General features: G+C 45.0%; 2 protein-coding genes across 2 annotated transcripts in view; one reads left to right on the plus strand and one right to left on the minus strand.

Annotated features, from left to right (window-relative positions):
* LOC121963751 (sodium/potassium-transporting ATPase subunit beta-3-like) lies at positions 1 to 10405 on the minus strand. Its single transcript, XM_088078365.1, has 7 exons — positions 10177 to 10405; positions 5888 to 6016; positions 5590 to 5688; positions 4292 to 4479; positions 2861 to 2911; positions 2474 to 2560; positions 1 to 1306 (listed from the first exon to the last, which is right to left on the minus strand). Exons 1-7 carry the CDS (start codon positions 10403 to 10405, stop codon positions 1139 to 1141), a joined length of 951 nt encoding a protein of 316 aa, XP_087934491.1. The 3' UTR covers positions 1 to 1138.
* The window catches only part of nyap2a (neuronal tyrosine-phosphorylated phosphoinositide-3-kinase adaptor 2a), an 18425-nt gene continuing 9250 nt past the window's right edge, over positions 10313 to 19487 (plus strand). The window contains exons 1-5 of the mRNA XM_088078362.1: positions 10313 to 10449; positions 11839 to 12381; positions 15170 to 15801; positions 17348 to 17564; positions 18070 to 18368. Coding sequence (XP_087934488.1) covers positions 17362 to 17564; positions 18070 to 18368 — 502 coding nt within the window. The 5' untranslated portion in view covers positions 10313 to 10449; positions 11839 to 12381; positions 15170 to 15801; positions 17348 to 17361. The remainder of the gene's footprint in view (positions 10450 to 11838; positions 12382 to 15169; positions 15802 to 17347; positions 17565 to 18069; positions 18369 to 19487) is intronic.

The following is a 19487-nucleotide window of genomic DNA, read 5'->3' on the forward strand; positions in this document are numbered from 1 at the left end:
TCTGGAGACTGAGGATGTCATTTTATTCAATAATCACACAACAGTAGTCATAGGAATCACATTTAAAAAAAACTGTACAACAGCAGATTGGAAACACAACGTGAGAATTCATGGTGTTCATAAAATAGATTTAAAGAATGGGTGGTAGTGTGGGGGTGCCAGTGCGGCAGTGGTCTACATCACAGTGTCGTTTTCATCTCCACATCACACAGCCAACAGAGTAGCACCTCTTTGATCATAATTATCATCAATAATTCCATCAATAATAAATCAATAATGTCTTTTCCTCAGTCGGTGTTACACAACAACAAACTTTCTTTTTACATTTCTATAAAAAAGTTTGTACTGACACACTGAAAGGTTTTATAAATATTTTCTATAAATGTACAACTGTAAAGAATGTTATTATAAACATACATTTGTAAAGACCGGTACTATAAATGTATAATTGCCCCTGTGGATATCATGATTCAGGGGGGAAGAAGAGTAGTCTGACTACTGACCATCTAAATATTAGCCAAAGGTTTAACTTATTGTTTAGTTTTCTGAATTCACTCATGTTTATGTGGTGAAGTCGGTTTGTGACTGATTATGTCTCTGCAGGGAAGTTGGTTTTTGAAGGATGTCTCTCTGGTGAAGTTGGTTTATTAATGATAATGTCTCTGCAGTGAAGTTGGTTTGTGAGTGATGATGTCTGCAGTGAAGTTGGTTTGTGATTGCTAGGATCAGCTGATTGGGTTGTCGGAATAATCTATAATTATAAATAATTACATTAAACTTTGATTCAATAATTAAAAATCATCATTGTGCAGCTCTTTGACACCACAGACCTGATCTGCTCCAGCAGCCTGAAAGGGTTAAACAAGAGTCACACAGGTTTCTGTTCAGCTTACTGGGGAGTGAATCTGAACCATCAAGTTAAACATGTGGACCGGGGTCCTGTTTCGGATCCAGATCTGATCCAGATCAGGACTGAAGCAGGATGAGCTCACCATATCAGTGGTCCAGATCTGAACAGGAGGAACCAGATTCAGATGTCCAGGATTAGATCAGGTCTGGATTGAAAAGTGCCCGGAACCGGACGTTGTCTCCCAGTTTAAACCTAGTTTGTGCTATCCACGGCAACCGGCGAATCCAGTTACTCCGACACTTTGACCCGGAAAATAACGCGACCCAAAAACTTGTCCCGGTCATCATTGTTCCGCAGGTCCGAACCCTCGACTTTACACTCCACCGTCTGCTCCACATTCAGGTCCTCTTTGGACAACAACAACTGGACAGCAACCAGAGGCTGCACGTAGTCCGGCTGAGAAACAGAGACAGAGAGAAAGAGAGACAGAGAGAAAGTCACAGAAACAGAGACAGAGACAGAGAGACAGAGAGACAGTCACAGAAACAGAGACAGAGAGACAGAGACAAAGTCACAGAAACAGAGACAGAGAGACACAGAGACACAGAGACAGAGAGACAGTCACAGAAACAGAGACAGAGACAGAGAGACACAGAGACAGAGAGACAGTCACAGAAACAGAGAGACAGAGACAAAGTCACAGAAACAGAGACAGAGAGACACAGAGACACAGAGACACAGAGACAGAGACAGTCACAGAAACAGAGACAGAGACAGACAGAGAGAGAGAGACAAAGAGAAAGATACAGACACAGACACACAGACAGACAGACAGACAGACAGACAGACAGAGAAAGACATGGAGACAGAGAGACAGAGACAGCGAGAAAAAGACAGACATGGAGAGACAGCGAGAGTAAAAGTTAGATTTTAGAGGTAACTTTTCACTGAACTTTTAACAAGACATTTTTAAAATGATCGTCTTTGACACAGACACGTGAACACACGTGAACACATGAACACACGTGAACACACATGAAAAACAATTGAAAAATAGTTATATGTTGTTGGTTTGACTCGCAGCTTTTATATATACATACATATATATATATTTGGGCTGTCAGTGTTACTGTGGTAATTGCACACAGGTTGCTCTTTTTGTTTACTGTTATTTATGTTGATGTTTATTTGTTTCATATCATAGAAAGCAACAATGAAACATATGAAAAACATGTAAAACATATGAAGCGTGTTTTCAGTACATGTGAGGTTTTGGTAGAAAACTCTTCAGGTTTATTTGCTGGAGGACGTTTTCGAAGAGGCCGTAGCGTCCGTGTTTTAGAGCCACAGCGATGATTCTGGTATCATCTGGATTCAGAAATACTACACTACAACACGTATGGACATTATTTAAATCCATCATTTCTTGCCTTTGCTTTGGGGCTAGGGTTTGGTCATTCGTACGTTGTATTCACATAAAAACAGCTGATTTTGATTCTGATAAATACATAAAAAACTTTTTTGTTGGTGGAACATTTAGTGTTAAGTTTATAGTACAGACATTTGTGCTAAACTATTAATCTAAATAACAATTAGAATAAAGTAATCTCACAGTTTACTTACATGTGCCTTCTTGCCGTAATACGGGAAAAACATTTTATCCACGCGACCTTCAGGCGGGAAATATTGCATCTCTAACAGGCCGTCTCTCTGTCAGACAGAAATATGTGTTAATGCGAATTTAAAAAGACCGAAGATAAAATACACAACAAATTGTTTCCACATGAAGCTCAAGATCACAAACATCCAGCTGAACGTTAAAGTGCAAAACTACCACAAAGAGAAAAGCTCTTATTGTGAAAGTCTCACAGTTTAGATTTAACTCCATCCTGCCTGTCACTGTGTGTTTCTGTGTTCGGATATTTGACCGAGCTCAGTTCACAACGTGCTGACAGTAATGTTCAGGGGAGACGTCCTGCACAGGTGTATGATGGGATAGCTGTGCGTTACCTTGGCAGTGCAGCTGATGAAGGGGTCTCCTCGTGGTTTCAGACCGATGACCTGCAGACACACGGTCGTACTTTAATCAGCGTGTGCAGGTCACCATGGCAACCAGGTGTTTAAGTCACTTTGAAACATGAACATAATGGAAGAGACTGAACTGACTCACATAACCGTTACGGATTACAGATTACAGATTACAGATTACAGATTACAGGTCACAATGTGACAGAAAAGTTCTTCAGCCGATTCTCTACGTTTGAACTACAAGTATCTCCTCCACTGAAGACCTCGACAAGAGAAGATTTGACTTTATCGATGTGATTCTGCTGAATCATTTCGAGTGTCTCGACTTCAGTATCAGAAAAACGACTCCCCCAGCACAATGACGTCACAGTAACCTTTGACCTCTTGGATATAAAAATTTCACCACTTCATTTTATTCCATCAGACATCCGTGGAAGTTTTCTCATTATTAGGGTTTGAACTCTTGAGTGATGTCCGTGTGGTCAGGGTTAGGGGTCACATGGTTTTGTAAGGTCATGGTGACTTTTGACCTTTGACATCCAAAATTTAACCACTTCATTGTTTAGTCTGACGGGACGTTTGTGCCAAACTCGAAGGTGTTCTTCAGAAAACATGTTCATGAGAATGGGACGTATGGACAGATGGAAGGACAGCCCGGAGACATGCTGTCTTTTTGCAGTAAGTCTATGTTGTTGCTCTTTACGGTAAACAGGACATCGTATTCGCCTGTGAAATCTCATATACATTCTTGTGAGACTTTTATTTTGATGAGGATAACACTACTTCCTCTTAACGTCTTGGTGTTCGTAAAATAATCAGTATGACAGACAGCGTTTTATGTAGGGTTGCTTGCTGCTCAATAAACGGGTGATTTTTATTTATTTATTTGTTTGGTGTAGCAGGAAAGACCCGTAAGATGGTTTTATTTTGAGTTGTCGTTGCTGTACTTCCTCTTGAAGCAGACTTCTTTGGATGTATTTGATGTTAACTTTCTTGAAAGTAATGTAAGAGCAACATGATGCCATTGTAGTTACTTTCAGCTTCACTTTTTGTTGTTTTTGACACATGAGGTAAAAGTCATCCTTCTCAGGGCCGCTGTGCAGCTGCACAGTTGTTAACGAGAGCATGCGGGAACTTTGTGCGTGAGGTTGCACAGACGCAACCGTGAAAAATGTCTCTGCTGCTGCTGACCATGTGCTACAGTAAAGTGCCAGAGGCCATCGCACTGAACACAACGCAGAGTGAGATTCACTGCATCCGTCCGCTGCTTGGTGCTGACGTGGCGGCATCCGAAGTTTTGACTGTCAGGTCCAGTTATCTTATAATAAGATAAGTCCGAATGAGGTGTTTCTGTTATTTCTGTTTCTGGACTGATTTCTGACCTGCCGTCGCCCTGACAGATGTTTTACTGACCCTGTTCATCTTGACGATGATGCACGGTTTCCCCTCGGCGTATCCGAAGCTGGTGTCGGGCAGACCGGAGCACTGACGCAGCGTGCTGCGTCTAAACTGACACGCCTTCTTTATCGGCTCATCGTCCTGAACGGTGTATTCACCCAACATACACAACTCGTTCTGCTCCTGAATGCTGTCGTTATATTCTGCAGAAAGAAGACACAACAGAGGACAAGTCAGTGAGGACAGTGTCCTCCCAACTGGACTGCTGTTTGGAGGATCACAATGTCCATCCACAGGGACTTCTGCTCTCGTCTGCTGTAGAGTCCACTCCTCCTGCTGGACGTTTTTAATGTTCACAGGTGTGATTCACGTGTTCACAGGTGTGATTCACGTGTTCACAGGTGTGATTCATGTGCTCACAGGTGTGATTCATGTGTTGTGTGATTTACGTGCTCACAGGTGTGATTCACGTATTGTGTGATTTACGTGTTCACAGGTGAGATTCACATGTTCACAGGTGTGATTCACATGTTGTGTGATTTACATGTTCACAGGTGAGATTCACATGTTCGCAGGCGTGATTAATGTGTTCACAGGTGTGATTCACATGTTCACAGGTGTGATTCCTATGTTGTGTGATTCACATGTTCACAGGCGTGATTTACATGTTCACAGGTATGATTCTCCTTTTCACACGTGTGATTCACGTGTTGTGTGATTCACATGTTCACAGGCGTGATTTACGTGTTCACAGGTGTGATTCCCATGTTCACAGGTGTGATTCACGTGTTGTGTGATTCACATGTTCACAGGTGTGATTCACGTGTTGTGTGATTCACATGTTCACAGGCGTGATTTACGTGTTCACAGGTGTGATTCCCATGTTCACAGGTGTGATTCACGTGTTGTGTGATTCACATGTTCACGTGTTGTGTGATTCACATGTTCACAGGTGTGATTCACGTGTTGTGTGATTCACGTGTTCACAGGTGTGATTCACGTGTTGTGTGATTCACATGTTCACAGGCGTGATTTACGTGTTCACAGGTGTGATTCCCATGTTCGCAGGTGTGATTCACGTGTTGTGTGATTCACATGTTCACGTGTTGTGTGATTCACACGTTCACAGGTGTGATTCACGTGTTGTGTGATTCACGTGTTCACAGGTGTGATTGACAGAGGCGACCTGACGTTTCTCTGCGTTGTTGTAAATCAAAGGACAGGTGTAGATTTCGGATGAGCAGAACAGCCTCTCACTTCACGTCCGTCAGAATTTGTTAAAGACGAGCTGAACCCTCAGAGTCGGTACTCACGCTGTAGGAACTCGTGCAGCTGTTGGACGTAGCGGTTGTAGTTTGTCGGGTCGCTGCGGTTGAAGGAGATTTCAGCCGCGTGAGGACGAATCACCAAACCTGTCCTCAACAAACAAAATCAATACTCAATAATCAACAGATTAACAGAAAAACAATCAGCAACCAAACAACTGATCAACCTGTCCACTTCAGCCTGTCCGCTTCAACCTGTCCACTTCAGCCTGTCCACTTTAACCTGCTGATCTGTAAAATGATTCTTATGGACCTGATGTCAACAGGAAATGGACCATGGACTCACCTGGATTGGACACTCTGTCCTGATAGCGGGGGACATCTTCATCCAGAGTCTGCAACATGACCCACATGGTGAGACAAAACATTCCCGCCAGGAAGCCGTAGAAGACGAGGTAGAAGAGGAGGATGAGACCTGACGGAGACAATTCAAACAGCTTTTTTAAACACAATAGAGGAAACAAACAGGGGACAGGGGACAAACTGGGACAGGCCCTGCTCTAACTGGGACAGGCCCTGCTGTAACATGGAAAGGTCCTGCTCTAACTGGGAGAGGCCCTGCTCTAATGGGTCGGGTCTAGACAGGATTAACGGGTCTCTGTCAGCTGTTGAGGGAAGGTTGAGGCTGAATAAAAAGAGGGTACATACAACACATGAAAGACCTGCAGACGGGTTGACACCTCACCCTGACTCAAACCCCAAACCCCAAACCCCAGGAGAACCACCCATCTTGAGTATTACAAAGCCTATGACTCAATGCCATGTACATAGATCCTGGAATACCTGGAACTGTACAAGGACACTGAGAGCCTTCATCAACAACTCAATGGGATTGTGTAGGACAACCCTCGAGGCCAACTCAAAGCCCAAGTTACCATCAAATGCGACGTATACCAAGGTGATGCTCGGTCCGCACTGCTGTTCTGCATAGGTCTGAACCTCCTCAGCCAGATCATCAATGAGAACGGCTATAATTCTGGTTCAGAAGTGAAGAAATGAATGCCTTCATGGTCATTGCATGTCCACATACAATGAGATTTACTCTCTCTCATAAAAAAACATTTCCATTTACCCTCCTCAAACACACTCATATACTCAAACATTAAAATTGATAACTGTTAAATAATTAAAATATACAAAAAAAATGAGGTGCTGTACAAATGATAAAGTGCATATCCTCTGAATTAAAATTATTGTGGTGGTGGTAGAGAAGGGAGAGGGACTGGGGGTGAGAGTTCAGTTTATGTATGACTGTGGGGGAAAAACTGTTCCTCGGTCTGGTGGTTCGGCGTTTCAGGGCCCTGCAGTATCTTCCAGAGGGCAGCAGCGTGAACAGATCATGGGATGGGTGGGTACTGTCTTTTAAAATCCTGCAGGCTCTGTTGTGGCAGCAAGACCTGTAAATGTCTTCCGGGGGCGGCAGGAGGACTCCAATGACTGAACACCCTCTGGAGAGCATCCCTGTCTGCCGCTGAACAGTTCCCATACCAAGACGTGATGCAGTACGTAAGGATGCTCTCCACAGAGCAGTGGTAGAGGGACTTTACAGAGAGGTTGATTCTCCTCAGGATCATGAGGAAGTCTCTGCTGGGCCTTTTTTTACCAGAGCAGTGGAGTTTACAGTCCACCTGAGGTCCTCTCTGATGTAGGTTCCCAAGAATTTGAAACTGGGTACCCTCACCACCTCCTCCTCTCCTGTCTTTAGTGGCCGGTGCTCCTCCTGTTTCCATCTGAAGTCTATAAGGAGCTCTTTTGTCTTCTTGGTGTTTAGCAACAGGTAATTCACTGCACACCATTCTGGTAAATTTGCAGATATGGTCTCTGTAGGCTTCTCGTCACCATTTGAGATGAGTCCCACCACTGTTGTATTGTCTGCAAATTTTATGATTGTATTTGTGGGGTGAGTAGGTGTGCAATTGAATGTATAGTGGGAGCAGAGGCGGGGCGGGGAGGTGTAAGGGCCGTGTCTCACTGTCTGTGGGCGATTTGCAAAAAAGTCTTTGATTCACAGACACAAATGGTTATTGAGACCAAGGTCCAGCAGTTTCCTGACCAGCCTGCTGGGGACAATGGTGTTGAAAGCTGAGCTGTAATCCATAAATAGCATCCTGACGTATGTTCCCATCAGTGCAGTATGGTGGACCGTGTTTATGGCATCCTCAGTGGACCTGTTTGCCCTGTATGCACACTGGTGCCGGTCTACATTGGGTGAGAGGGTGGATTTGATTTGCCCCAGAACTAATCTTTCAAAGCACGTAGAAACAATGGGTGCCACTGCGACCGGTCTGTAGTCATTCAGGGAGCTGATGTTGGTCTGCTTGGACACTGGGATGATGGTGGCAGTTTTCAGACAGTAGCATGCACCAGGGAGAGACTGAAGATGTCAGTGAAGACCTCTGCAAGCTGATGGGCACAGTCCTTGAGAAGCCTGACTAGGATCCCACTTAGGCCTGCTGCCTTCTTGACATTCACAGCTTTCAGGATTCATTTAACCTCTTGTGCATTCCTGCTCCCTTGTTTCCTAGTTTTCCCAGATCCTGGCTGTTACCTTGGCTGTGCCTGATCGTGGTGATAGCTGTGCTGGTGCTGTGACCCTGCCTTTGGTTGTGCTCGTGCTGTGGCTGTACTGATACTGTACCACGCGCTTGCCCTGATCGTGGTCTGGTCCTGGTTGCGCTGATGCTGTGATCTTGCCTTTGGACACCTCCCTATCAACATATGCATGAGACTCTAATCATCACCCCCAACATCATCATAGAGTGCAATTAATAATTTCACACCTACCATTATTGTAATATGACATGCATCTGTTTCTAATATTGCCGTGCTTAACCCTAACCCGCACCAACCCTCTCCTCCCCTCTCTCTTTCTCTTTCCTTTTTGCCATGATTGTATTTCATTTGTTATTTACGACATCTATTGCTCGTCTGTCCGTCCTGGAAGAGGGATCCCTCATCATCCTCAGTTGCTGTTCCTGAGGTTTCTTCCTTTTTTTTCCCCGTTACAGGGGTTCTTTTTGGGGAGTTTTTCCTCAGGTGATGTGAGGGTCTGAGGGCAGAGGGATGTCGTATGATGTACAGCCCACTGAGGCAAACCATGTTTTGTGATAATGGCCTCTATAAATAAAATTGATTTGACTTGACTCGTGTTTGCAAGGTAAACTAGTGGTCAGTGGTGTCCAGCTGGGGGGAATCAACATTGTCCGGTCTTTTCTCGAATCAGGCAGCAACCATCAGCCATCTCCTCTACATGGACGACATCAAGCTACAATCTGAGAGTGAGCGCGACATCTACTCACTGATCCACATCACCAGGATCACATGCTACACCACATGCTAGTGAGCATCAGAGCCACTGTCCAGGATGAAACAGCTAAAATCTAGAAGTACATGAGGAGGATGGCCTCAAGCGATGAATTGCTGAGTGAAAATCTCAGACAACAGAGGACTGATGATGATGATGATGATGAGGAGGAGGAGGAGGAGGAGGAGGAGGAGGAGGAGGAGGAGGAGGAGAAAGAGGAAGAGGAGGAGGAGGAGCTGTCATAGCCGGATCAGCTACTGTATGGCGTGTACCACCGACAGATGGTAGAAGTGGCTGATATCGAGAAATCCTACCAATGTCTGGAAAAGTCTGTTCTGAAGGACAGCACACACTGTCTGCCACACAAGGCAGGACCCCAGGTGTAGGCTGTGCAACGAGGCCCCTGAGACAGTCCAGCACGTAACAGCAGGGTGTACGACGCTGGCAGGCACAGTGTACATGGAGCGCTATAACCACGTGGCTGGTATCAGGAACATCTGTGCTGATTTCGGACTACAAGTCCCAAGATCCAAATGGAAGACTCCTCTAAAGGTGGTGGAGAATGACAGGACCAGGACCAGGATCCTGTTTAGCAATCCAAGCGTTAGGAGGAAGAACATGAGAATCTCAAGATACCAAGGGCTGAAAGAGAAGCTTGAGATGGTATATATATATATATATATATATATATATATATATAAAAATGATGACTGTAAAATACTCTTGTATATCAAAGTATTTCACAGAGTACACATATATTTGTAGTTACTGTCACACACTGCAGTATATCAAAGTATTTCACAGAGTACACATATATTTGTAGTTACTGTCACACACTGCAGTATATCAAAGTATTTCACAGAGTACACATATATTTGTAGTTACTGTCACACACTGCAGTATATTACAGTCAGAAAACTGCAGTATTATTTATGACTGATGTTGAATTAAAACTAATAAACAGTAATCACAGTAAATTCACATTAGAAATCAATAACCCTTCTGATAATCACATTCATTGATCATCTTCTCATCAACACACACAAAGTCCTGATCCTGATCATACAGGATCAAATCAGCTCCCAGCAGCAGGACAAGCTCCACGCGCCCAGAGTCGCGCCAGGCCGAACCGAACCGAGCCAGACCGGTCTATGAGACTGCCTCATAATCACACAGACAGAGAGAGAGAGAGGGACACCTAGGACAGACAGAGGGACACCGAGGACAGACAGAGGGGCACTCTGAGGACACACAGACGGGCGGCGTGTTACCCCAGCTGCTGGCGGTTCGGCCCATCAGCTCTCCGGTTCGCGGATTGTAGAAAAAATCCTTCCAGGAGTCCTTCGTCTCTTCCTTCTTCACCTCCTTTTTCCCCTCTCGTTTCTCCTCGTCTGTCTCCTCATTTTTATTGTCTTTCTCCTCCGCCTTCCCCTCTTCTTTGACCTCCTCTTTCACCTCCTGGTTCTGCTCCTGGTTCTGCTCCTGCGGGCTGGACGACATGCTGCAGCGGATCTGGATCTGAGAGGAGCCAGGGCCAATTAACGGTGAGCGCACAGCTGCGTTAAAGCCGATCCGAGAGAGCGGAGCTGTGTGTGAGGCTGCAACACACACACAGACACACACACACACACACACACACACACACACACACACACACACACACACACACTGCTGCTGCGGCAGAATGAGACGCATGCGCAGTTAAGAGCCCTGGGGTGAGGGGTTGGGGGTCTGCCGTGATGATGGTGATGCACTCTGCTGTGAAATAACATCATGCTGCAATCATACAAAATATTCATTTTATGTTTAAATAAAACATAAATTCAACCTCGCAGTGAAAATTAAAAACACATAGAAACACTGTGTGTAAATCACAGACAGCAACATGAATAATTTCACCAAAAAAAAAAGCAGAATGCATGCAGAATATAATAGCAAATACTAATAGGATAGAGTAAAATAAAATAGAATAGAATAGAACAGAATAGAATATTTTATCATATTAAAATGATATAATATAAAATAATGTAATATAACGTAGCCTAATATGATGTAATATTAAAATAATATAGTATAATATAATTTGATACAGACACACGATGAGCGTTAACTATTATTTTTAATTTGCAAAATTAGAAAGATCATTGTCATGATTGTCCGAATTTAAAATTAGTAAACAAAAAAAAGAACTAATAAAGAGCTGCTCTAAAATAAATCCACTTCAAACTGAAATTATGTAATCACACCATTACTGGCAGCACGTCACATGACCACTGGGACGACACGCCATTGGATAAAATCAGGGCGATGTGCTGATGTCACTCACACACGAACACACAAACAAACATGCACATGCACACGCACAAACACATAAACACACACACAAACATACACAAACACACAAGAACACATAAACACACATGCACATGCACACACACAAACACGTAAACACACACACACACACACACACACACACACACACACACACAAACACATAAACACACACACTCAAGAAGAAGTAAGGCACGTGAGGATAAGAGGAGACAGGCTGTGTCTCTGTTAGAAATATATGTGTATAATAATAATATATATGAGGTATATATTTCTGTAGTGCATACATTTTCTGTAGGAAGTATATCTTTCTGAAGAAGGTATATGTTTCTGTAGTGCACTTACATCTTTGTAGTACATACATTTTTCTAAAGTACATATATATTTCTGTAGTAAGTATATGTCTCTGTAGTACATATATGTTTCTGTATGAAGTATATGTCTCTGTATGAAGTTTATGTCTCTGCAGTACATATATGTCTCTGTAGTACATACATGTTTTTGTGTTTCTCGTTTATTCTCTAATGTGAATTTGTTTTTGTGAGAGCTGGATGTGGTTTGACAGATTCGTGTTTCGGTCTTTTGTCTGTGGTTTGCTGTAGTTCCTCTCTGCAGGGAGGTCGAGGAACCTGTCCTCGCACCTGAGACTGTGGTCTTCAGAAGAGGTACACCTGAGCCTGTGGTCTTCTGAAGAGTCACACCTGAGACTGTGGTCTTCTGAAGAGGTACACCTGAGACTGTGGTCTTCTGAAGAGTCACACCTGAGACTGTGGTCTTCAGAAGAGGTACACCTGAGCCTGTGGTCTTCTGAAGAGTCACACCTGAGACTGTGGTCTTCAGAAGAGGTACACCTGAGCCTGTGGTCTTCTGAAGAGTCACACCTGAGACTGTGGTCTTCAGAAGAGGTACACCTGAGCCTGTGGTCTTCTGAAGAGTCACACCCGAGACTGTGGTCTTCAGAAGAGGTACACCTGAGACTGTGGTCTTCTGAAGAGTCACACCCGAGACTGTGGTCCTCTGAAGAGGTACACCTGAGACTGTGGTCTTCTGAAGAGTCACACCTGAGACTGTGGTCCTCTGAAGAGGTACACCTGAGCCTGTGGTCTTCAGAAGAGGTACACCTGAGCCTGTGGTCTTCAAAAGAGGTACACCTGAGCCTGGACTTCTGTAGTTGTTCTGTGAATGTATTTAAATGTTGGAAAGGATCCGGCTTCGTTGTTCAAATACAAAGTTTTAATGAAATCATAGGTTTTATCTCCCAATTATCTCTAATAATTGGTTGAAGAGCCCTTCGTGAAATCTACAAACCATCAATGGATTTTATTTTGGATTTTATTCTCATGTGTGTTGATGAGCGTGCTGAGGATGAATATGTGGTCAGATGTGTTTAAGCATAAATCGAATCTTTTACGTTGGACATCGTGGTCGATGAGGAATTCGACTAGACGAGAGTTGATGATGTTACGGAGCACTTTTCCCATACAGCCAGTGAGACATGTCCCTCCGTAACTCTAAGGGTCAAATCTGTCTCCGCTTTTAATTACAGGTGTATTAAGACCTTTATTCCAGCTCTCAGGAAAGTAACCTGCACTTCGGATTAGACTGAATATTTTTAAGAATGACCGGTTGGAGTTTTAGTGTCCTGAGTTTTAGCTTTTCATTTCAGAGTCTATCAGTGCTTTTTTGTTTTTGAAGGTCTTCTGTTTTGTTTCAGTTTATTCATCATGATGGGAAATCAGGGAGTTTGGTTGTCTTTGATTATGATTTCCACATTTTGTTATTTTTTTGGTTTCTTGGTCAATTCTTGGTGGTATTGACCCAAATAACTTCTGAAAATGTTCAGTCCGCATGTCTCTTCTTCAGTCCCACTGGTCCCAGAAGGAGTCATAGCTGTTTCTGAGAATTGTTTATCTTTTTGGTTCTTAGTCTATTTTTGGATGTCTTAAGTTTTTCAGAATACTGAAGGTGTCTTTGGTTGTTTGTGGGGTCTCTGTTTTTAAGGTTGGACAGTTTTCAGACTTGTTTTCTCACTTTTGAAATTATTTGTTAAACCAGTTGTTATTTTCAGTTATTTTTGTTTTCTTTGTGCATAGTTTTATTTTAGCTTTATATGATGTTTTCTTGCAGATATCGTTCAGATTTTGGACAGACTCACTATGACTGTTGGTATTTGTGTAGCGCTGTCGAGGGTCCATCTGTGTCTCCCATGTATGTTGAACATCGTGTTAGTTTTCGGGTGTTTGGAGCTGAACAACACGTTGACCTTCCCAAAGAGTCCCCTCCGACTCGTCCAATGACGACGCACGGATTGAGGCTTCCGAAGAGTTGTAATAACTCCTTCTTCTTTCTCTTAATCACGGTGTCAGACATATTTCGACGAGGCAGGTGGAGCTGATAAGTGGGAGCTCGCCGGGTGATAAATTTGTCTCCGTGGTTACTGGTGAGTCCAGGATTTGTACCGGTCCAGGCATTAAAATCATCACAGACTGTTGCGTTTCCCTGTCCTTGGTAGTAACATGTCTCTGACTGAAGGCAGGGACATATGTCCTCAGAGGGTTAACTAACTAAGGGCCCTCAGATGGACGGATGTAAACTGCACATAGATATACTGTTAATCCATAGAGAATACGTTCTTTTTTATTTTTATCTAAATAGTAGGAAGTAAAGCGTCCTCTGTCTCTGCCTTGGTTGATATTAGACAGTTTCAGGGAGGGGACAATAACTTGTCTTTTAGGTTGGAGGACAATGTGTGGGTACATCAGCTCCACACCATGTCTCTGATGTCATTATAGTATCATTGTTATTTATGTTATTTCCAAAATTTGAGATTTGCTGTTTAGGCCAAAGACTGAAGATGAAATAAACAAAACAAAAACAACTTTAACGGCTGAACTTTACAATTTCTGGAGTTATTTCTTCTTTTTTCTGTTTTAGTAAATTGGGAATTGTTTTGGCAAATGATCTAGATTTTAAAATAGAAAGTTTAATGTCTGTTATGTTGCATCTGTCTCACTAGTAGTCCATTGCACAGACTGTCTCTTTCTGTCCCTGTGTCTCTCTCAAATTCAAATCAGCTTTATTGGCATGACTGACTGTCACAGTGTTACTGAAGCTAAATGTCTCTCTGTCTCTCTGTGTGTCTCTCTGTGTGTCTCTCTGTGTCTGTGTCTGTGTCTGTGTCTCTGTCTCTGTCTCTGTCTCTGTCTGTCTCTGTCTCTGTCTGTCTCTGTCGCTGTCTCTCTGTGTCTATGTGTCTCTCTCTCTCTGTGTCTCTGTCTCTGTCTGTCTCTGTCTCTGTCTGTCTCTGTCGCTGTCTCTCTGTGTCTATGTGTCTCTCTCTCTCTGTGTCTCTGTCTCTCTCTGTCTCTCTCTCTCTGTGTCTCTTTCTCTCTCTCTCTCTCTCTGTGTCTCTGTCTCTCTGTCTGTGTCTCTGTCTCTCTCCCTCTCTGTGTCTGTCTCTGTCTGTCTCTCTCTCTCTCTGTACCTCTCTTTCTCTGTCTCTGTCTCTCTCTGTGTCTCTGTCTCTCTCTGTGTGTCTCTGTGTTTCTCTCTGTGTCTCTGTCTCTCTCTGTGTCTCTGTCTCTGTCTGTCTCTGTCTGTCTCTGTCGCTGTCTCTCTGTGTCTCTGTCTCTCTCTCTCTGTGTGTCTCTGTCTCTCTGTCTCTGTGTCTCTGTCTCTCTGTGTCTCTCTGTCTCTGTGTCTCTGTCTCTCTGTGTCTCTCTTTCTCTGTGTCTCTGTCTCTCTCTGTCTCTGTCTCTGTCTCTCTCTTTGTGTATCTCTGTGTCTCTCTCTGTGTGTCTCTGTCTCTCTCGCTCTCTGTCTCTGTCTTTCTCTCTCTCTCTGTCTCTGTGTCTCTGTCTCTCTCTCTCTGTCTCTCTGTGTGTGTCTCTCTCTCTCTCTCTCTCTTTGTGTCTCTCTGTCTCTCTCTCTCAGGGGGCGGAGTCAGCAGAGTCGGATGCTGTCCGGTTGCCGTGGTTTCAGCCTCTCATTTCTTGTAGCGACGGTCGACAGGATGTGTGGACGAAGGCTGTGTGTGTTGGTGTGTTAGTGTGTGTGTGTGTGTGTGTGTGTGTGTGTGTGTGTGTGTGTGTGTGTTAGTGTGTTTGTGTGTTAGTGTGTGTGTGTGTGTCCGTGTGTTAGTGTGTGTGTGTGTGTGTGAGAGAGAGAGGACGTTTGACGGAGGACGCAGTGAAGGAAGCAGGAAGTGTTGAAGAGTGGATGAGGATTAACGTCGTCGCTGCAGAATCACAGCGAGTCATCGTTTCCTCCGAGCTGCAGAGGACGCTTCATCAACCCATCTTTGTGTCTGCACCCAGGGGACGGACGGAGGGACAGAGGGACAGGGTGACGGAGGGAGGCACTGAGGCACTGAGGGGGACACTGAAGGAGGGATAGAAGGAGACAGTGAAGAAGGATAAGGAGGAGACAGAGAAGGAGACGGAGAAGGAGACAGAGAAGGAGACGGAAACAGAGACAGAGAAGGAGACAGAGAAGGAGACGGAGAAGGAGACAGAGAAGGAGACGGAGACAGAGGGATGCAGAGAGTTTGAGTCCTCGCTGTTCCAGTGAGTCTATTCTGTTTATCATCGAGTCACTCCTGTTCGAGTCACTTCTGTCTACATTCTGTGTATCATCGAGTCGCTTCCATCAATGTTCTGTCTGTCATCGAGTTGCTCCTGTTTGAGTCCTTCCTGTTGGCCTTTTTTTGTCATTGAGTCGCTCCTGTTTGCATTGTATTTGTCTTCGAGTCTCTCTTGTTAGAGTCCTTCCTGTCAGCGTGTTTTTTGTCATCTAGTGGCTCCTTTTCAAATTCTTCCATTCGTCCTTCTGTTTTTCATCAAGTTACTCCTGTTCTTTCACTCCTGTTTGCGTTCTGTTTGTAATTGAGTCACTCCTGTTCGAGTCGCTCCTGTTCGAGTCGCTCCTGTTCGAGTTGCTCCTGTACTAATAATCCAGTAGGACATCAATGACACCATGACCATGATCCAGGCACAGCACCAAGTCACCAGTTAGTGACCTGCAGGAATAGGACATGAAGTGAGAGAGGAGCTCAGTGTGTCACAAGAAGTCCCCAGACAGACTATATGACTATAACTAGGGGCTGGTCCAGGGCAAGCCAGAGCCAGCCCTTACTTTAAGCTTTATCAAAGAGGAAAGGGTGTCTTACAAAGATCTCTCCAGGTTCCTCTCTCCTCTCCTCTCCTCTCCTCTCTTCTCTTCTCTTCTCTCTCCTCTCCTCTCCTCTCCTCTCTTCTCTCTCCTCTCCTCTCCTCTCTTCTCTCTCCTCTCCTCCCCTCTCCTCTCTTTTCTTCTCTTCTCTCTCCTCTCCTCTCCTCTCCTCTCCTCTCCTCTCCTCTCCTCTCTTCTCTCTCCTCTCCTCTCCTCTCTTCTCTCTCCTCTCCTCCCCTCTCCTCTCCTCTCTTCTCTTCTCTCTCCTCTCCTCTCCTCTCCTCTCCTCTCCTCTCCTCTCCTCTCCTCTTGTGGACAGGAAGCATTACATCATGCTCCTCTGAGAGATGCTGCTGTTGCTAGGTTACCAACAGCTGACTCCCTGTTCCATTTTTAGATGGAGAGACCGAGAAGAGGGGGAGGGGACAATACAGAGACAGACAGAGACAGAGGAGGGGAGAGGACGATACAGAGACAGACAGAGACAGAGGAGGGGAGAGGACGATACAGAGACAGAGACAGAAGAGGGGAGAGAACGATACAGAGACAGAGACAGAGGAGGGGAGAGGACGATACAGAGACAAACAGAGACAGAGGAGGGGGGGACGATACAGAGACAGAGACAGAGGAGGGGGAGGGGAAGAGACAGAGACGGACAGATGTAGACAAACTTTTTCTCTGATTGAATAGAGGTCAAAAAATATCTCTGTTTTCATTGATGTTCTTCCTACATTTTACTGACGTTTTATTGATGTTTTTTTTTTTTACATTTTATTGACGTTTCACTGACATTTTTATTGACGTTTCAGAGTTCAGACTTTTGGGGATTTGTGGTTCTAAAACTGAAAAATGTTTGATGATTAATGTTAAATCCAGACAGAAATCATTTTCTCCCCTGATGAAACTGAGAACACTCAGAGTCCTCTCTGCTCCTCCTCTCAGGCCTTTGGGGAGTCATGACGTCTCAGGAGGACGCATCATCCTTCAGGAGGTTCTTTCAGTACGTAGAGGACAGTGGCCTTCGGACCTACGATGGTCTGGTGATCCAAAATGCCTCCGACATCGCCAGAGAGAGTGACCGCATCCGCAACCAGACCAACTGGACCTACCTGCAGGAAAAACACCAGAAGAAGAGACGACAGGAAGAGGCCATCAAGAGGTAGAGAACTCAGAAAGGACCACTTAGGACCAGGACCACTCAGGTCAAGAACCCAGATCACACAAAACCAAGATCACAAAGAACCCAGATCTTCTTTATTTAATTAGAAATCAAGATTTCAATGTCAAATTTTCTTAACAACTTTTCAAAAATGGCAAAAACAAAATAAATCATTAAAGCATTGTGAGGAGGTGCATGTGAGGAGGAGCATGGTGAAGAGGTGCATGTGAGGAGGAGCATGGTGAAGAGGTGCCTGGTGAGGAGGAGCCCACGGGGACTGCAGGGTGCATTATGGTCTTACAGCAACTGAATTTGATAAATTTGATGAATTTGATGAATTTATGAATTTGTGTGTTTGGGGCTTTGCTCAATCGAGTCTTTTTCTTCTGATGCATTTTTTAACAGTCATGTGACCAAAATTCTTACGAACAGAAACTTGAAGCATGAAAAAATGGATGAATATTGTTGATGTCGAACCAACGTGTTGTCTCACTGGTCCATCCAGGATTGGTGAAGATGTTGCCATGGCAACAGATGGGGCATATTCTGGAAAACATTTCAGGATGGGTTTCATGACGATGCCGGCACCGCAGGACCGTCTGCCCCCTCCCAGTCAGGGCTTCGCTGTCCGGTCCCAGTCCCTCCACTCTGTGGGCGCAGGAGATGAAGACTCTAATCCAAACCGAAGACAACCCCCACCCAAACCTAAGAGAGACCCCAACACCAAACTGAGCAGCAGCTCCGAGACAGTCAATGGAGGCTCAAAGAGGGATGAGACCAAAGAGACATCAGAGCAGGCTGAGGGTGAGAACATAACACCTGTCATTTCAACAAGACACCTCCCAGGTCCCAAGTCACCTGCCACACACCTGCCAGGTCACAAGACACCTGCCAGACACCTGCCACACACCTGCCAGTTCAGCAAGATACCAGCCAAACACCTGCCAGTTCAACAAGACACCTGCCACACACCTACCAGGTCACAAGTCACCTGCCACACACCTGCCACTTCAACAAGACACCTGCCACACACCTGCCAGTTCAACAAGACACCTGCCAAACACTTGCCAGGTCACAAGACACCTGCCACACACCTGCCAGTGCAACAAGACACCTGCCACACACCTGCCAGTTCAGCAAGACACCTGTCACACACCTGCCAGTTCAACAAGACACCTGCCACACACTTGCCAGTTCAACAAGACACCTGCCAGGTCACAAGTCACCTGCCACACACCTGCCACTTTAACAAGACACCTGCCACACACCTGCCACTTCAACAAGACACCTGCCAGTTCAACAAGACACCTGTCACACACCTGCCAGTTCAACAAGACACCTGCCACACGTTTGTCAGGTCACAAGACACCTGCCACACACCTGCCAGTTCAACAAGACACCTGCCACACACCTGATAGTTCAGAAAGACACCTGTCACACACCTGCCAGTTCAACAAGACACCTGCCACACACATGCCAGGTCACAAGTCACCTGCCACACACCTGCCACTTTAACAAGACACCTGCCACACACCTGCCACTTCAACAAGACACCTGCCAGTTCAACAAGACACCTGTCACACACCTGCCAGTTCAACAAGACACCTGCCACACGTTTGTCAGGTCACAAGACACCTTCCACACACCTGCCAGTTCAACAAGACACCTGCCACACACCTGATAGTTCAGAAAGACACCTGTCACACACCTGCCAGTTCAACAAGACACCTGCCACACACATGCCAGGTCACAAGTCACCTGCCACACACCTGCCACTTTAACAAGACACCTGCCACACACCTGCCACTTCAACAAGACACCTGCCAGTTCAACAAGACACCTGTCACACACCTGCCAGTTCAACAAGACACCTGCCACACGTTTGTCAGGTCACAAGACACCTGCCACACACCTGCCAGTTCA

The sequence above is a fragment of the Plectropomus leopardus genome, chromosome 6 (genome assembly GCF_026936395.1).
Source record: "Plectropomus leopardus strain MGB_pleo_1.0 chromosome 6, ASM2693639v1, whole genome shotgun sequence".
NCBI lineage: Eukaryota > Metazoa > Chordata > Actinopteri > Perciformes > Serranidae > Plectropomus > Plectropomus leopardus.

Bases quoted from the DNA above. Each gene is read 5' to 3' on its own strand.
- LOC121963751 (XM_088078365.1), bottom strand. From the start codon at position 10,405: ATGTCGTCCAGCCCGCAGGAGCAGAACCAGGAGCAGAACCAGGAGGTG. The intron at 5,689-5,887 runs GTGAGTCCATGG...TGTTGAGGACAG, and splicing joins GGACAGAGTGTCCAATCCAG to GTTTGGTGATTCGTCCTCAC. The intron at 2,561-2,860 runs GTAACGCACAGC...TCTGTCTGACAG, and splicing joins TCATCAGCTGCACTGCCAAG to AGAGACGGCCTGTTAGAGAT.